The sequence below is a fragment of the Leptonychotes weddellii genome, chromosome 10, assembly GCF_054177405.1.
Source record: "Leptonychotes weddellii isolate Sample4059 chromosome 10, ASM5417740v2, whole genome shotgun sequence".
In the NCBI taxonomy this organism is placed as follows: domain Eukaryota; kingdom Metazoa; phylum Chordata; class Mammalia; order Carnivora; family Phocidae; genus Leptonychotes; species Leptonychotes weddellii.
The window spans coordinates 57,557,528-57,571,907 of NC_138378.1; the positions used below are offsets into that span (position 1 = coordinate 57,557,528).

The following is a 14,380-nucleotide window of genomic DNA, read 5'->3' on the forward strand; positions in this document are numbered from 1 at the left end:
TCAAGGTTTCAGCATCGTGCTCCCTCTAGTAAAAGGAAGACTCGGTTTTTCTCCGTGGCCACCAAGGGTCCTTGCCAACTGCCACGGCCGCAGCCCACCGCCCTTCCAGCCCCCACGGGCTGCCTCGGGAAGAAGCACCTGCTGGCCGCGCGGGGTTGGGCACCGCCCGCGAACACCTGGGGAGGGGGTGGCGCCCCAACGGCCGCGCCGGGTGTGGGGGAAGGGCGCTTGCTCCCTCGCGCCCGCCCCCAGGCGGTGACTCACCGCCGGGGACCTGCGGACAGAGGTGAGCAGCCTGGGGCAGGGTCCGGGAGGCGGGGCCGCCAGGTCAGGCAGGTCTGCTCCGCCCCGCCGCGCCCGCAGAGTGCGCAGTCCCTCGGCGAGCTCGCGCCGTCCTCCCGGCAGCACTCGCCGCGGTCCTTCCGACGCGGACCCGCGCGTCCCAGGCCTCGCGTCCCCGGCCGGCCAGCGGGCTCCCGGCGCCCGGCTCCCTCCACGCGCCTTCCCGCGAGCCCCCAGCCCGCCTCGCGCCCCTCTCGACGACGCGCGCGCAGTATGGCGCGCCCCCAGGTCCTCGCGTTCGGGCTCCTGTTCGCGGCGGCCACCTTGGCGGTGGCCGTAGCTCAGAAAGGTAAGGAGCAGAGCTGCGGGCTTGGGCCGGGCGGGGGCGTCCCTCGGCATCCGAGACGGAGATGGTGGTGAAGGGGCTGCCGCAGCCCAGGCCCTCCGCGCAGGAGGCGGCGGGAAAGCGCGAGGGAGCCGCCTCACTTCGCCGCTTTGCCCCGCTCTCCAGGAAAATGGCCCGGAGCAGCGGCGGGAGGCAGGCAGGGAACGGAGTGGCCACGTCCGGGGACTTTTCGGCCTCGGAATGGGCCAGGAGGGCCTGGGGCGGCGCGGTGGCCGCGTGCCGTCTGGGCGCGCCCACCTCCTCCGGCCGGGCGCGCGCTTGGGGTCCTAGCGTGGCGGAAACTAGTAGCCACCAACCGCTGGCCCCCCTCTCCCCCGGGGCACCTGTGGGTCTCGGGCGGGGACAGGTGGCTGCAGGGAGGCCGCCGGGGCCGCCACGCACCTGCGCGCGGGAGCAAGTCCTCCTGGGCCTTCACGACCTCGCGTGTGAGTGTGGGTGTTTCCCCTTTTTTAAGGATCGTGTAGGTAATGCCAAGTTTATTGTAGGGAACCCAGAAATACCGATACCTGTACAGAGTAAAAACAAAACAAATCCACAATCCCAACACTTCCAAGAGAATCCCATTATTAATCCCAGTATACTTTTCTTTTAGACATTGCTGTAAACATTGCCCTAAACCGAAACACAGTTTTATATTTTGTGTGTGTATATGTGTTTTTACTCCCACATAACATCCAGAGTTTTCCATTTCTTTTAGTCTTGGAAACCGCGATGTAAGCGGTGAGGGAACAATCTCTGGTGTGGAAGGTCGCGCCCTTATCCATATATTGGGCATGTGGTTTGATTACAGTTTTCTTAGTTTGGAATAAACATCTTGTCTGCCATCTCTTGATTTTTTGTAAGAAAGTGACAGTTGGCCAGAGCTTTCTGGAAAGGAAACCTTCACCAACAGCGCATGGGCCAAATTCATTACACTTTCAAAATAATGCAGTTTAATCAGCTCCTGTTTTTCTAGCTCCAGTCCAAGGCTAAGTACTTAATCTTAAATTGCTTTAAAGTGATGATAGCTGCTATAGGTTCAGAAAAATCTGTACCTGATTGGTCTGTTTTAAATTTCACATCCCTTGGGCACGGAAAGGTGCTTTTGAGCCTCGGTACTCGTAAGGCTTTAACTCCTTGAGGACAGCCACTATCTCCTTTTGTGATCCCAATACTGAGTTGAGTGCTGGACGGATTATAGAGGTGGTTCATATTAATTATAACTTAAACAGGGAATAACTAAAGCCAACTTGAGATATGAAGGAGCAATACAAAAATTCTTTGTTTTGTCACTGTTTTTTGTTAATGATTGGGTTCTCTTAGCTAGACAATTAAAAGGAATTAGAGGGGCTTGCCAATTTGAAGTTAAAACAGCTTTTGAGGTAGTCAAAGATATAACTATTTTTTCAAAGATTTATTTATTTGAGAGAGAGCGCACACAGGAGAGAGAGAGGAGCAGGCGGAGGGGCAGAGGGAGAGGGAGAAGTAGACTCCCCCCTGAGCTGGGAGCCTGATGTGTGGGACTCAATCCCAGGACTCAGCCCAAGGCAGTTGCTTAACCAAGTGAGCCACCCAGGTGCCCAAAGATAAAACTATTAAACTGGCATTAATATCCAGGATAAGCTGTGTAATCTCACTTTCAAAGTTGGGTGCTAGAATTTAATTTGGTTAGGAAAGCCACAAACAAAACAGCCCCCAAGTTCATGTGAAAGTATTAATTTTTCCAAGATACAAAATTGTCCAAGGGTTGACTGTGTTACCAGTAAGCTCAAAAGCAAGCATCTCTTTTTAAGAAAATGGGCTGGGAGGAGGGAGGAAATGTGAGTTCTTCCAGATCCTAGAATTGGAATTGTTGTTTTTCGGGAAAAGAGTCAGTAGCTAACAAGCAAGGTTTTGTCTAGCAGTACCCGGGGAGGGAAGGATCTGAGACTGGGAGTAGTATCATCACGGAGGCAAAGCTGAATACGATGTTTAGAGGGCTGTATTATTGGCTTAAAAAAATCAAAATGGGAATGCATGCAAATTAGACTATGTATAATATATAAACTATTCACCATAGTATCAGCCACTCAAATTACAGCTGAAAAATAAGATGAATTGCAGCTGAAAAATAAAACATTTTAAGGCTTTGTGGCCCTGTAACTTAGGCATGATTGTTAGTATAATTTAGCTAAGACACCAGAGTTCATAGTCGGATTCACATTTTAAAATGGGATTTTGTTTTTTTGATTTATCTAGCATGTGTCTGTGAAAACTACAAACTGACCACAAACTGCTCTTGGAACACAAATGGTCAGTGCGAGTGTACTTCACTCGGTGCACAAAATTCCGTCATTTGCTCAAAACGTGAGTAGAATTATCCTCATTGCCTTTAAGTTGTATTTTGACTTAGCCTTCTTTAATTGATGTGTCTCAAGTCGGGAGGTGTTTTTTGGGCTCAAATTTGAATCGTGTTGTTTTGTCAAAATTATCTCATAGCTGAAGCTTCTTAAAATTTAGAAAGTGAACGTGGGAACACGTAAGTCTGCAATAATCTTTGGCTCTGGGAGTTTGGAGTTAAATTAAAATTTTTTTCCTTAAGCATAAAACTGCAGTTATTTTTCAGTGTGACATTAAGCTTTCTTTACAGTGGCAACCAAATGTTTGGTGATGAAAGCAGAAATGACCCGCTCAAAGTCTGGGAGAAGAGTGAGACCTGAGGGGGCTTTCCAGAATAATGATGGGCTCTATGATCCCGACTGTGATGAGAAGGGGCTCTTTAAAGCCAAGCAGTGCAATGGCACCACCACGTGCTGGTGTGTGAACACTGCAGGGGTCCGAAGAACAGATAAGGATAATGATGATGAAATCTCCTGCTCCGAACGAGTGAGGACCTAGTGAGTTGGGCTGTCCATGGTCTTGTTTTCATGCTTTTCAGTTTCATTTAAGTATATCTATTTTTGAATCTGTAATACGATTTGGTGGTTTAGAATTCAAAAGAGAGGAAAGGGTATGTAAACAGTGCAAAGTTTCCATTTTATCTCACCCCCCCATACCCAGTTTACCTCCACAGAACTGGTCACCAGTTTATTATAGAACCTTCCAGAGATATCTAATGAATTCACTAGCAATATGTTTTTCTTATTTAAAAAATTTTTCCTTGTGGTAGCAGACTAAACATGGTTTTCCTCTTCAGTTTTTCCTTAACACTGATCAGATTTGAAAGTTGGATTAGTGTTGAATGTATATGAAAAATTTAAGTTGTTTATATATTTGCTCATTTATTGTTTTAAAACGAGGTATGGTTACTCCTGAAACCAGTATTGCATTCTCTGTTAACTAACTAGAATTTAATTAAAAATAAAAATAATGAAACCAAAGTATGGTTGTCTCAGATTTATATAGTAAAAAGGAACAGAAACACACTCAAGCTAGCTTAAGCAAAAGAGGTTTTATTAAAAGTCACTAGAGCTGAAGAGTCATCCAGACCAAGGCAGGCACTCTCTCCTTTGGTCTTCTGGAGCCTCATGGTCACTTTTCTGTTTCTCTGTGCCTTTTTGTCTCTTCCCCTTGAATGTGGCCTAGCATGACCAGCTAAGCCTTGGCTTTACATGACCTTGAGTATAGTGGCCCAAAGCCAGAGGTTGACCTGTTCGAAAGGGTGTTTTCTTCTGGATGAGTGCTTTATGAGCAATGTGTGGGGGCCAAAGAAGAAATGAAGGGCAAACCTATTGCATGAATCCTTTTCCGTTGATTGTATGTAGTTCCACTTGGGAATTTTGCTGTTAGCTTATTAGGAAAATACTGTAAAAGGCTGAGTTGTTATAGTCAGTCATTAAATACTGTCTTTTTACTTTACAGCTGGATAATCATTGAACTAAAGCACAAAACAAGAGAAACACCTTATGATACGAAGAGTTTGAGGACGTACGTACTGTTAAGTGCATTATATTTGCACAGTTGGTACTTAGGTCTTCATTCTAAGCCATTAGAAAAACTAAAACAAGTCTTAATGCTTTTTTATATTTGTAAAAAAATAAAATACTATAATGTTTTAACCTTATTTTGAAGTAGAGTTGCAAGAATAGTAGATTCCTGTTAATACTCTTCACTCAGATTCACCAATGAACATTTTGCCCCATTTTCTTTTTATGTGTGTGTGTACTTTATATATCTACCTGAACATGTATAGATATTTTTTCCCAGAACCATTTGAGAGCAAGATGTAGATGTCATGCCCCTTTACCCCTAAATACTTCAGTCTATCTTTTCCTAGGAATAAAAGTCACTCTCTTTTTTTCTTTAATTTCTTTCATTCTCTTTCTTGTAATCTCTATGCCCAATGTGGGATTTGAACTCATGACCCCAAGATAAGAGTCGCATGCTCTACCAGCTGAGCCAGCCAGGCTCCCCAAAAGGCACTTTGTTGTGTAACCACTCTACAGTTACCAAATTCAGGAAATTTAATGTTACACCATATTGTGCCAGTTTGCCCAATGTTGATCTTTATGGTAATTTTTTTTTCCCCTTTCACCCAGAACCCAATCTAAGATCATGTATTGCATTTAGCTGTTGTGATGCTTTAGTCTCTTTTAATAGGGAACACTGTCTTGGCCTTTCTTGGTCCTTCATGATGTTGATATTATTGAAGAGTATAGGCAAATTATTTCATAAAATGTCCCTCAGATTTGGATTTAGCTGATGTTTCCTCATAATTAAATCCAGGTTAAGCTTTTTTTTTTTTTTTAAGATTTTATTTGAGAGAGAGTACAACGAGAGGGGGTAGGGTCAGAGGGAGAAGCAAACTCCCCGCTGAGCAGGGAGCCCAATGCAGGACTCGATCCTGGGACTCCAGGATCATGACCTGAGCTGAAGGCCGTCGCTAAACCACCTGAGCCACCCAGGCACCCCAGGTTAAGCATTTTTGACAGAAAAACTACATAAGTGATCCTATGTCCTTCTCAGTACCTCACATCAGGAAGCACATGATGTCTTCTTGTCTCTTTATTAGTGATGTTAACTCTGATTAAGGGGATATCTATCAGGTTTGTAATGTAGAGTTACTGGTTACCTCTTTGTAATAATTCTTTTTTAATTTTTTAAAAAGGTTTTATTTATTTGAGAGAAAGAAAGAGTGCACAAGCAGGGGGAGGGGCAGAGGAGAAGCAGACACCCCGCTGAGCAGGGAGCCCAACACAGGGGTCAATCCCAGGACCCTGGGATCATGACCTGAGCTGAAGGCAGAGGTTTAGCCAACTGAGCCACTCAGGTGCCCCACCTCTTTGTAATTGATAAATATAATCTGTGGGCAGATACTGGGATCCTGCATAAATATCCTGTTTCTAATCAAACTAGAACTGAACAGTTTTAGGATCAATGGATGATTCTAGCATGAATCAATTATTATGATAGTTGCAAAATGGCATAACATTTTTAAAACAAGTTTGATTAATGACAATTCTAGAGCTTGAACTACCTGCTTAGTTAAAAAGTAGTGCTTCTTAAAAAAATAGTGCTGCTTAATGTTGTGTAGTACACTTTTTTTTTAAACACAGATTTTTAATTATTTACAGTGCACTTATGAAGACAATCACAACTCGTTATCAGCTGGATCCAAAATATATCACAAATATTCTGGTAAGATTTTTGTTTTTAATAAATGAGCCCTAGCAGAAAGTTAGTGGGATAGAATGGTTTGGGTATGACTTTTGGTAGTGGTTAAACTGCATTTGAATACAGTTTAAACCCTGGACACTTAATAATTCAAATTTCCTTGAATTTTGTTGTTGTTTTCCTTCCATAGTCTTTGAAAACCTCAGTTTTACCCTTAAGGAAAATGTAGTATCTCTGGTTGAAAAATACTTGAATAATGTGATAGAACTTTTTTAAGGCAGAAATTTTTTTTTTTTTTTTAAGATTTTGTTTATTTATTTGCGAGAGAGAATGAGAGACAGAGAACGTGAGAGGGAGGAGGGTCAGAGGGAGAAGCAGACTCCCCGCTGAGCAGGGAGCCCGATGTGGGACTCGATCCCGGGACTCCAGGATCATGACCTGAGCCGAAGGGAGTCGCTTAACCAACTGAGCCACCCAGGTGCCCCTTAAGGCAGAAAATTAATGTCATTTTTAAGGACAGGAGGGAGTATACTTTTTTGCTCCTTAAAAGCAGAACATGGTAAATGCATATTGCATTTTGGATTGCATTTCTTTAGCATTTTTTTTTTATAAGATTTTATTTATTTATTTGAGAGAGAGAGAGAGTGTGCAGCGAATACAGGGAGAAGCAAGACTCCCCACTAAGCAGGGAGCCCAACGTTGGGCTCCATCCCACGACCCTGAGATCATGACCTAAGCTGAAGGCAGGTGCTTATCCGACTGAGCCACCCAGGTGCCCCTAGCTTTTTATTTTTAAAGTAGTTCTAACCAAATAAGATACATTTTTTTGTGTGTGTTTTCTTTTTTTTTTTAAAAGTAAGCTCTACAGGGATGCCTGGGTGGCTCAGTCGGTTAAGCATCTGCCTTCGGCTCAGGTCATGATCCCAGGGTCCTGGGATCAAGTCCTGCATCAGGCTCCTTGCTCAGCAGGGAGTCTGCTTCTCCCTCTGCCTGCCTCTCTCTCTCTCTCCCTCTGACAAATAAATAAAATCTTTAAAATAAATAAATAAATAAAAATAAAAGTAAGCTCTACAACCGATGTGAGGCTTGAACTCACGACCCTGAGGTCAAGAGTCGTATGCTCTAGGGACTGAGCCAACCAGGCACCCTCAACTAAAATGTTTGTTTTTTTTTCTAATAAGATAGTTTATTTTTTTTAAAAAAAGATTTTATTTATTTATTTGACAGCACAAGCAAGGGGAGTGACAGGCAGAAGAGAGGGAGAAGTAGGCTCCCCGCTTAGCAGGGAGCCCGATGCGGGGAGCTCCATCCCAGGACCCTGGGATCATGACCTGAGCCCAAGGCAGACGCTTACCTGACTGAGCCACCCAGGCACCCTCAAATAAGATACTTTAATACCTTGTTTTAAATTTTTTTTCAAGGGAAGAAAATACTCTTTTGAAAAGAAAATGTACATCATCATTACCTTTAGTTGCATTGCTGTCTTATTTCCCTTGGATAGATTTTAAAACCTCCCAAAGATTTGTAAATTATTTGTACCAAGTGGAAAGGAACACTGACACATGTAGATTACAGAAAATCAAAAACTGAATATTCTGATTTTTGAACCATGATATTTTTACATGATTTTGGTTGTATTGATATTAATTTGTATTTTTTATTTTTCACCCAGTATGAAAATGATCTTATCACTATTGATCTGATGCAAAATTCATCTCAGAAAACTCAGAATGATGTGGACATAGCTGACGTGGCTTACTATTTTGAAAAAGATGTGAGTATAATCTTCCTCATTTTATTCCTGTGTTTAGAAATGTAATGTCTGTCATGCCTCAATGGATTTAAGATCTTTCATCATCTTTTTCTCCACTTACACATCAACCACACCTCTGTTCTCCAGGTGGTTCTTGTGCTGCAATTAACTTTGTCCTCATCCCTCCCATGCGTCTTTCTCACCCACCTTTCTGACCTGTTTGTTGTATATTTATGCCTTTTTTTCTTTTGTTCTTTTACCTAGAATATTTTCTCTCATAATTCTTACCTATTGCATCCTTGATAGTTACTTAGGGTGTGTGTATAGCCTTCCCCATTATAATATCCATGAACAAGAAATTATGTAAGAAATGCTGTGTAACTAGTGTGATTAAAATAATTTGTTTCTACTTTAATATATTATCAAAAAAATAAATAAACTTTAGGGGTGCCTGGGTGGCTCAGTCCATTGGGCATCTGCCTTCGGCTCAGGTCATGATCCCAGGGTCCTGGGATCGAGCCCCACATCGGGCTCCCTGCCCAGCGGGAAGCCTGCTTCTCCCTCTCTCACTCCCCCTGCTTGTGTTCCCTCTTTCGCTGTCTCTCTCTCTCTCTCTCTGTCAAATAAATAAAATCTTTAAAAAACAACAACAAGTAAATAAATAAACTTTAATATGTTCTAGTGAGCCATTTTCTGATGAAGCCTGGAATTTTCTTCAAAATAACTGGCCCAGGGGGAGGGGGAAGGGAGGAAGGATGAAACCAAGAATGGATTGAAGAAGGTTGGCCATGTATTTATATTGTTGAATCCGGGATGATAGGGATAATGGGACTTCATTATATTATTCTTTCTACTTTCATATATGTTTGAAAATTTGCCACAATAAAGTTTTTTTTAAAGTTTGAGCGCATGAGAGTGTTACCATTGAAACCACAAAGATCCTTGACAGCGGTTCTTTCAGTGTACAATTGACAAGTAATTCTGTGTGGCCATGGTGGGTTTTCTTTTTCTTTTTCTTTTTTTTTTAAGATTTTATTTATTCATTTTGAGAGAGAGAGAGACAGAGAGCACAAGCAGTGGGAGAGGGAGAAGCCGATTCCCCGCTGAGCCCTATGTGGGGCTCGATCCCAGGACACTGGGATCATGACCTGAGCCGAAGGCAGATGCTTAACTGACTGAGCCACCCAGGCATCCCCATGGTGGGTTTTCTTAAATATTTTAAATTGCTTTTCTCCTTCTCAATACAGGTTAAAGACGAATCCTTGTTCCATTCCAATAGAATGGACCTGAGAGTAAATGGGGAACAATTGGATCTGGATCCTGGTCGAACTGCAATTTACTATGTTGATGAAAAACCACCTGAATTTTCAATGCAGGGTCTACAAGCAGGTATTATTGCTGTCATTGTGGTTGTGACCCTAGCAGTTATTGCTGGAATCGTTGTGCTGGTGAGTATAGAACTAGTCAACTTTCCCTTGAGGGCGTATTCTTCCAAGAAAAGGCTACAGCATGAGAGAGCTACGTTCTGGAACATATTAATGAAACAAAAGCTTCATTTTTTATAATTCGGTATAGTGAACAAATCTCTTGCATCTGGTCCTTTTTTATAAAACAGTCATTTTCTGAAGCAAGAAAGGATACTAATCTGAGAAAAGCTCGTAGCCAAGTCCCTCACAGGTCAGTTACGTGGCCATCAGGCGACAAATGTCCATCAGTTCTCTCGCTGCAAACAGTCTACCAGTCCTGCCAGCGTCAGTGCAAAATCCCTGAACTCCCAAACCATTCAACGAAATGCAACAACAGAACCCAATTAACGTTAGCATGGAAAGGATTGAAAGTGGTAAATGTGAAGAGCAACTCTAAACAAAAGATTCGCAAATCGAATTTAGCAGTGCTTCAGCAGAACAAGGTACTACCTGAACAGACAGGGTTTATTTTAGATGTAAGGATGCTCCAGCATTAGAAATCTTAACAACATAGCAGAATTCAGAAATATATTTGATGGTATGTGGGAACTTAGATTTTCGGTTCAATGGAATTATATTTGACTCTCCATCTGGAAGAAAAAAAATGTTGCATTCCTATTTCACCCCACCACGGTGGGCCATATTGCCCACCTGTGTGAATGGCATGTTATGGAGCAGTGCACCCACTTTCAAACCCAAATTCCAGATGGATTATAGTCCAAAATGTTAAAAAATTAGAACAAATATCAAAATTAATTTAGGAAATATTTGTACAACCTTGTGGTAAAGGGAACCAAGTAAGGCAAGAAATCTGGAATCCATGAATGAAAAGATACATATTTGACTGAGTTGAAATTAAATATTTTGTATGGCAAAGATACTGTAAAGTGAAAAATGTCAATGCTCGGTTGGGGGAAAATCTCCATGATACATAAAACAAAAAAGGTTGTTATGTATAATACGTAATTAGTTCTTACAAATTGATGAGAAAATTAAACAGTAGCAAAAGGCATGGATAGATGATTTACAGAAGAAATCCAGATGGGAAATAAGCATGAGAGAATCATAGAAATCAAACTGTTCTGTAGAAACAAAAGCACAGGTTCATAAGAAGCATGGTCAAGGTTATGTACTCTGGTGTTGCTGGTAAGGATAAATCTGGAAAACAACTTGTGTACATCTGTAGGAGAATGGATGAGTAGATTGTGGAATATCCATGGTATGGAGTAAAGTTATTAAAAAGAATGAGTACAGTCTATAGTTTTTGATCTGGAAAGGTTCCTGTGATGTGGATACAGGCTGTGCAAAGAGAGAAATGATACTGTATTACCCCATTTTTTTAGACTGCCCCCTCTTTCCCAAAACTCATGCACGTATGTTTTTGTGTATATTTGTATGAGGATGGAACAAAATGTGGAAGGCTGCATACCAGGCTGTTAGATTTTATTAAAGATTATTCATGGTTTTCTCAGTGCAACTTTTTTTGTTTCACTGGTTGTGTTAGGCTTTTTGTTGTTGTTCCAAAAGATTTTGGTTTAGCAGGGGAGGAGGTCTTGAAAGTTTTTTTGATTTTTTTTTTTAATATAATATTCAGTGTTACATTAGTTTCAGGTGTACAACATAGTGATTCAACAATTCTATACATTACTCAGTGCACCTCATGATAGATGTAGGCTTTTTTTTTTCTTTTAGTTTAGTAGGGAAATTTTAATTTAAGAAATAACATCTGTGGATAGATTTGTAAGTTAAATTTGTTCAGATAGGAATTATGTCCATTAAAAGCATTTATGTGTCAATTTGGATCAGCTTTTTCTTTCGATAGCAGTTCTAAAATAGTAATCATTTTTCTTCCATTCAGGTTATTTCCAGAAAGAACAGAATGGCAAAGTATGAGAAGGCTGAGGTAAATGGATTACTTTATAAAAAGCCCCTCTTTTAATCTCTTACTCCTGATAATCACTGTACCTTCCAAGACACTGATGGGACTCAATTATACTGGAGCCCCTTTATAGCGTAGTTCTTAGGGTCTGTCTTTCAATGCTCCCTTACTTACATTCCTTTTTTTTTTTTTTTTTAAGATTTTATTTATTGAGAGAGCAAACAGTGGAGGGGGAGGGGCAGAGGGAGAAGCAGACTCCCCGCTGAGGGGAGACAGGACGCGGGGCCCGATCCCAGGACCCTGAGATCATGACGTGAACCAAAAGCAGACACTTAACCAGCTGGGCCCCCCAGGCATCCCTTAAATGCATTCTCTTGCATGAGATCCACAGCAGGCCAGCTGATACTGAGTTCTGTCTCAGAGTAGTGGGATAGGAAGCCTGAGATTTTTGTTTGATGAAGTGTCAACTTTTAGTGGGGTCTTTTAGAGGCATACTCTATAGATTCACGTTAGAGAAACTCCATGGGACTGAAGACCCAATTCACTGTCTCTGTGCCAGTGAAATCATCATTAAAAAAGACCTTAGTTTATGTCCTAGTGGGTCAGTTGCATGCTAACTAGTCATGTACATTAGTGTGGAAACAAACTGTCAGATCGTTAGTGTGTCAGCCACTTGGAACTGGATGTGAAACATAGTTGTTCCTGAACCCTGTCAGTAACATTTTCAGTACACCCACCAATTTTTACATATTTATGTATTTATTTGTAATTGTATATGTACTTTTTACTAATATTTTACCAAGAAACACAGAAATGTAAAAGAATATTGAAAACAACCCAATAGAACTAGAAAGTTGTAAATTTTTTTCCCATACCATAGTTGATTATCTGGCTTACCTGGTTTGGTGACCACAGGTCTAGGGGATAGACTCTCCCTGAACTGAAGCATAACAGAAAGGTGGAATGACAATGTACTATATGGTTAAGAGCAATTTAGATGTGGGTTTGACCACTTGTTAGCTGGGTAGGCAAGTTATTTAACTTCTTTAAGTCTCCATGTTTCCTTATCTATAAACTGGGGATAATATTACAGACCCGTTATAAGGATTAAACAAAGTAGAGTATATAAAGTACTGGTCCCATGCATGCCACATAGTAGAATGTTTGCCAGCGTTGGTAGTTTCCATCATCTTGTCTCAGCTCTGCCCGTAACTAATTGTGTGATCTGGGACAAGTCACTTAATTCTGAACTTCAGTTTCCTCATCTATAAAATTAAAAGATTGATGATAGAAAATAAGATTCTTACTGGATATAAAAATGGCATACATTTAATAAAGACCTTATCCATTCTTACAGATCTAGCTCACCTGCTACTTCCCCCATCACTTTGACCATCTTACCTCCAAATAGCAGTTTGGGTCATGCATTCAGTGTGTGCTTCCTTGTAGTACATTTTTTTCTTTTTCCAAATAAGGCTCATAAATGTGGGAGATAATCATCTTGCTTTCCTCTTTTTTTTTTTTTTTTAACTATTTTCAGGATGAACAAAAGGTTGGAAAATTATTTAAAATTTTTTTCTCTTTTTCTTCTATTGCAGATAAAGGAGATGGGTGAGATGCATAGGGAACTCAATGCATAATGACTATAAATTGAAGAGTAACTACAAGAAGGGAAATTAGCAGATTGCAAGTGTATGAGCATGGGACAAAGAGATCTTTGAGGACTACTATTTTGTTAGTTAACATCTCCTATTTGTAATAGTGAAACCTGTACTCAATATATAAACAGCTTCAAATTGACTCTACCAGTCTTAAAATTTGACCACAGGGTCCTATCTTTGCAGATCTGATATAAAACCCAGAACTCGGACTGCATAGTTAAAATTTTTTATGCCTAACATTGAGGTTTGTGCCTTAAGTATGCTTCCACAGTAGAGTTTGAATGACGACTGTCTCATCCATTTGTGATTGAAAGCTGCCTGTCTATTTACTTTGAGTCTTGTACATATAAACTTTTTTTACAAACTGTGAAATAAAACATTTTAAAACTGAATTTCCTAACTTTGAATCATTGAATCAAATTTCATAGTATACACATAAGGTTAACAGGTTGAAAAATGCTCTGAATGTGAACTACAAATTAGAGTTTTGTATGAGTACTTATAATCATGTGTATTTAATAGAAAATGTATAACCTAAAATATGTAACTTCTAACAGGAAAATCAAACAATTTTATTCTGAATGAATCTAAGTTTCTGTTTTAAACAAATCAGCACTTTGGCAAACACTTAGGCCTTGGGGCGGAACTGATGGAGAATGTTGTAAACCATGAATGCTGTGCTTGGTTGAATTAAAGCACCAGTCATTCAACCTCTTACGTAATGAGTGATTGTAGTACAAACACATTTTACATGAAGTTAAGTATCCTGAAGTATTTTGCTTTCAATAGGAAATTCTTTAAAACACTTTGAAAAGAACAACATTAAAGAAAATGTAAAAGCTAGATTGAATAAAAATTTTTATCCCCTCTGTAGTAGGCAGAATTCTAGGATGGCCCACAAGATTTCTTATCTCTGATGAATATGCCCTATATAATCCCCTCCCCTAGAGTGTGGGTAGGGCCTGTGCATGTGATGAACTGCCACTCCCAAGATGAAGTTACCCTTTATGGCAAAGGCCAGGAGATTTTTAGGTGTAGATGTGATTAAGATCCCTAATAATTCGACTGAATTAAAAGGGAGTTACAAAAGAGTGCCCAAAGGTAGGAGACAAGTAGAAACTGTAGATGTGTTCTGTTAGCCTTAAAGCAAACTGCCATGTTGTGGGAAGGGTCACCTACCAGCAAACCCCAGGCTGGCTGAGGGGAGGGCCTCAGTCCCACAACCTCAAGAACTGAATTCTGCCAACAACGAGGTTAACTTGGAAAAGGACCCCAGCTCCAGGTGAGATCACAGCCTGGCCAACATCACTATAATCTCGAGACCCTGAGAAAAGGATCCACTTACATAATGCCTAGGCTCCT

General features: G+C 41.0%; 1 protein-coding gene across 1 annotated transcript; it reads left to right on the forward strand.

Moving 5' to 3' along the window:
• Nucleotides 1-379: 379 nt before the first annotated feature.
• On the forward strand, nucleotides 380-13,410 carry EPCAM (epithelial cell adhesion molecule). Its single transcript, XM_006736824.3, has 9 exons — nucleotides 380-631; nucleotides 2,906-3,013; nucleotides 3,297-3,543; nucleotides 4,508-4,573; nucleotides 6,220-6,283; nucleotides 7,932-8,033; nucleotides 9,260-9,460; nucleotides 11,337-11,381; nucleotides 12,956-13,410. The coding sequence occupies exons 1-9, from the start codon at nucleotides 556-558 to the stop codon at nucleotides 12,995-12,997; spliced, it is 951 nt and encodes a 316-aa protein (XP_006736887.2). The 5' UTR covers nucleotides 380-555; the 3' UTR covers nucleotides 12,998-13,410.
• Nucleotides 13,411-14,380: the final 970 nt, after the last annotated feature.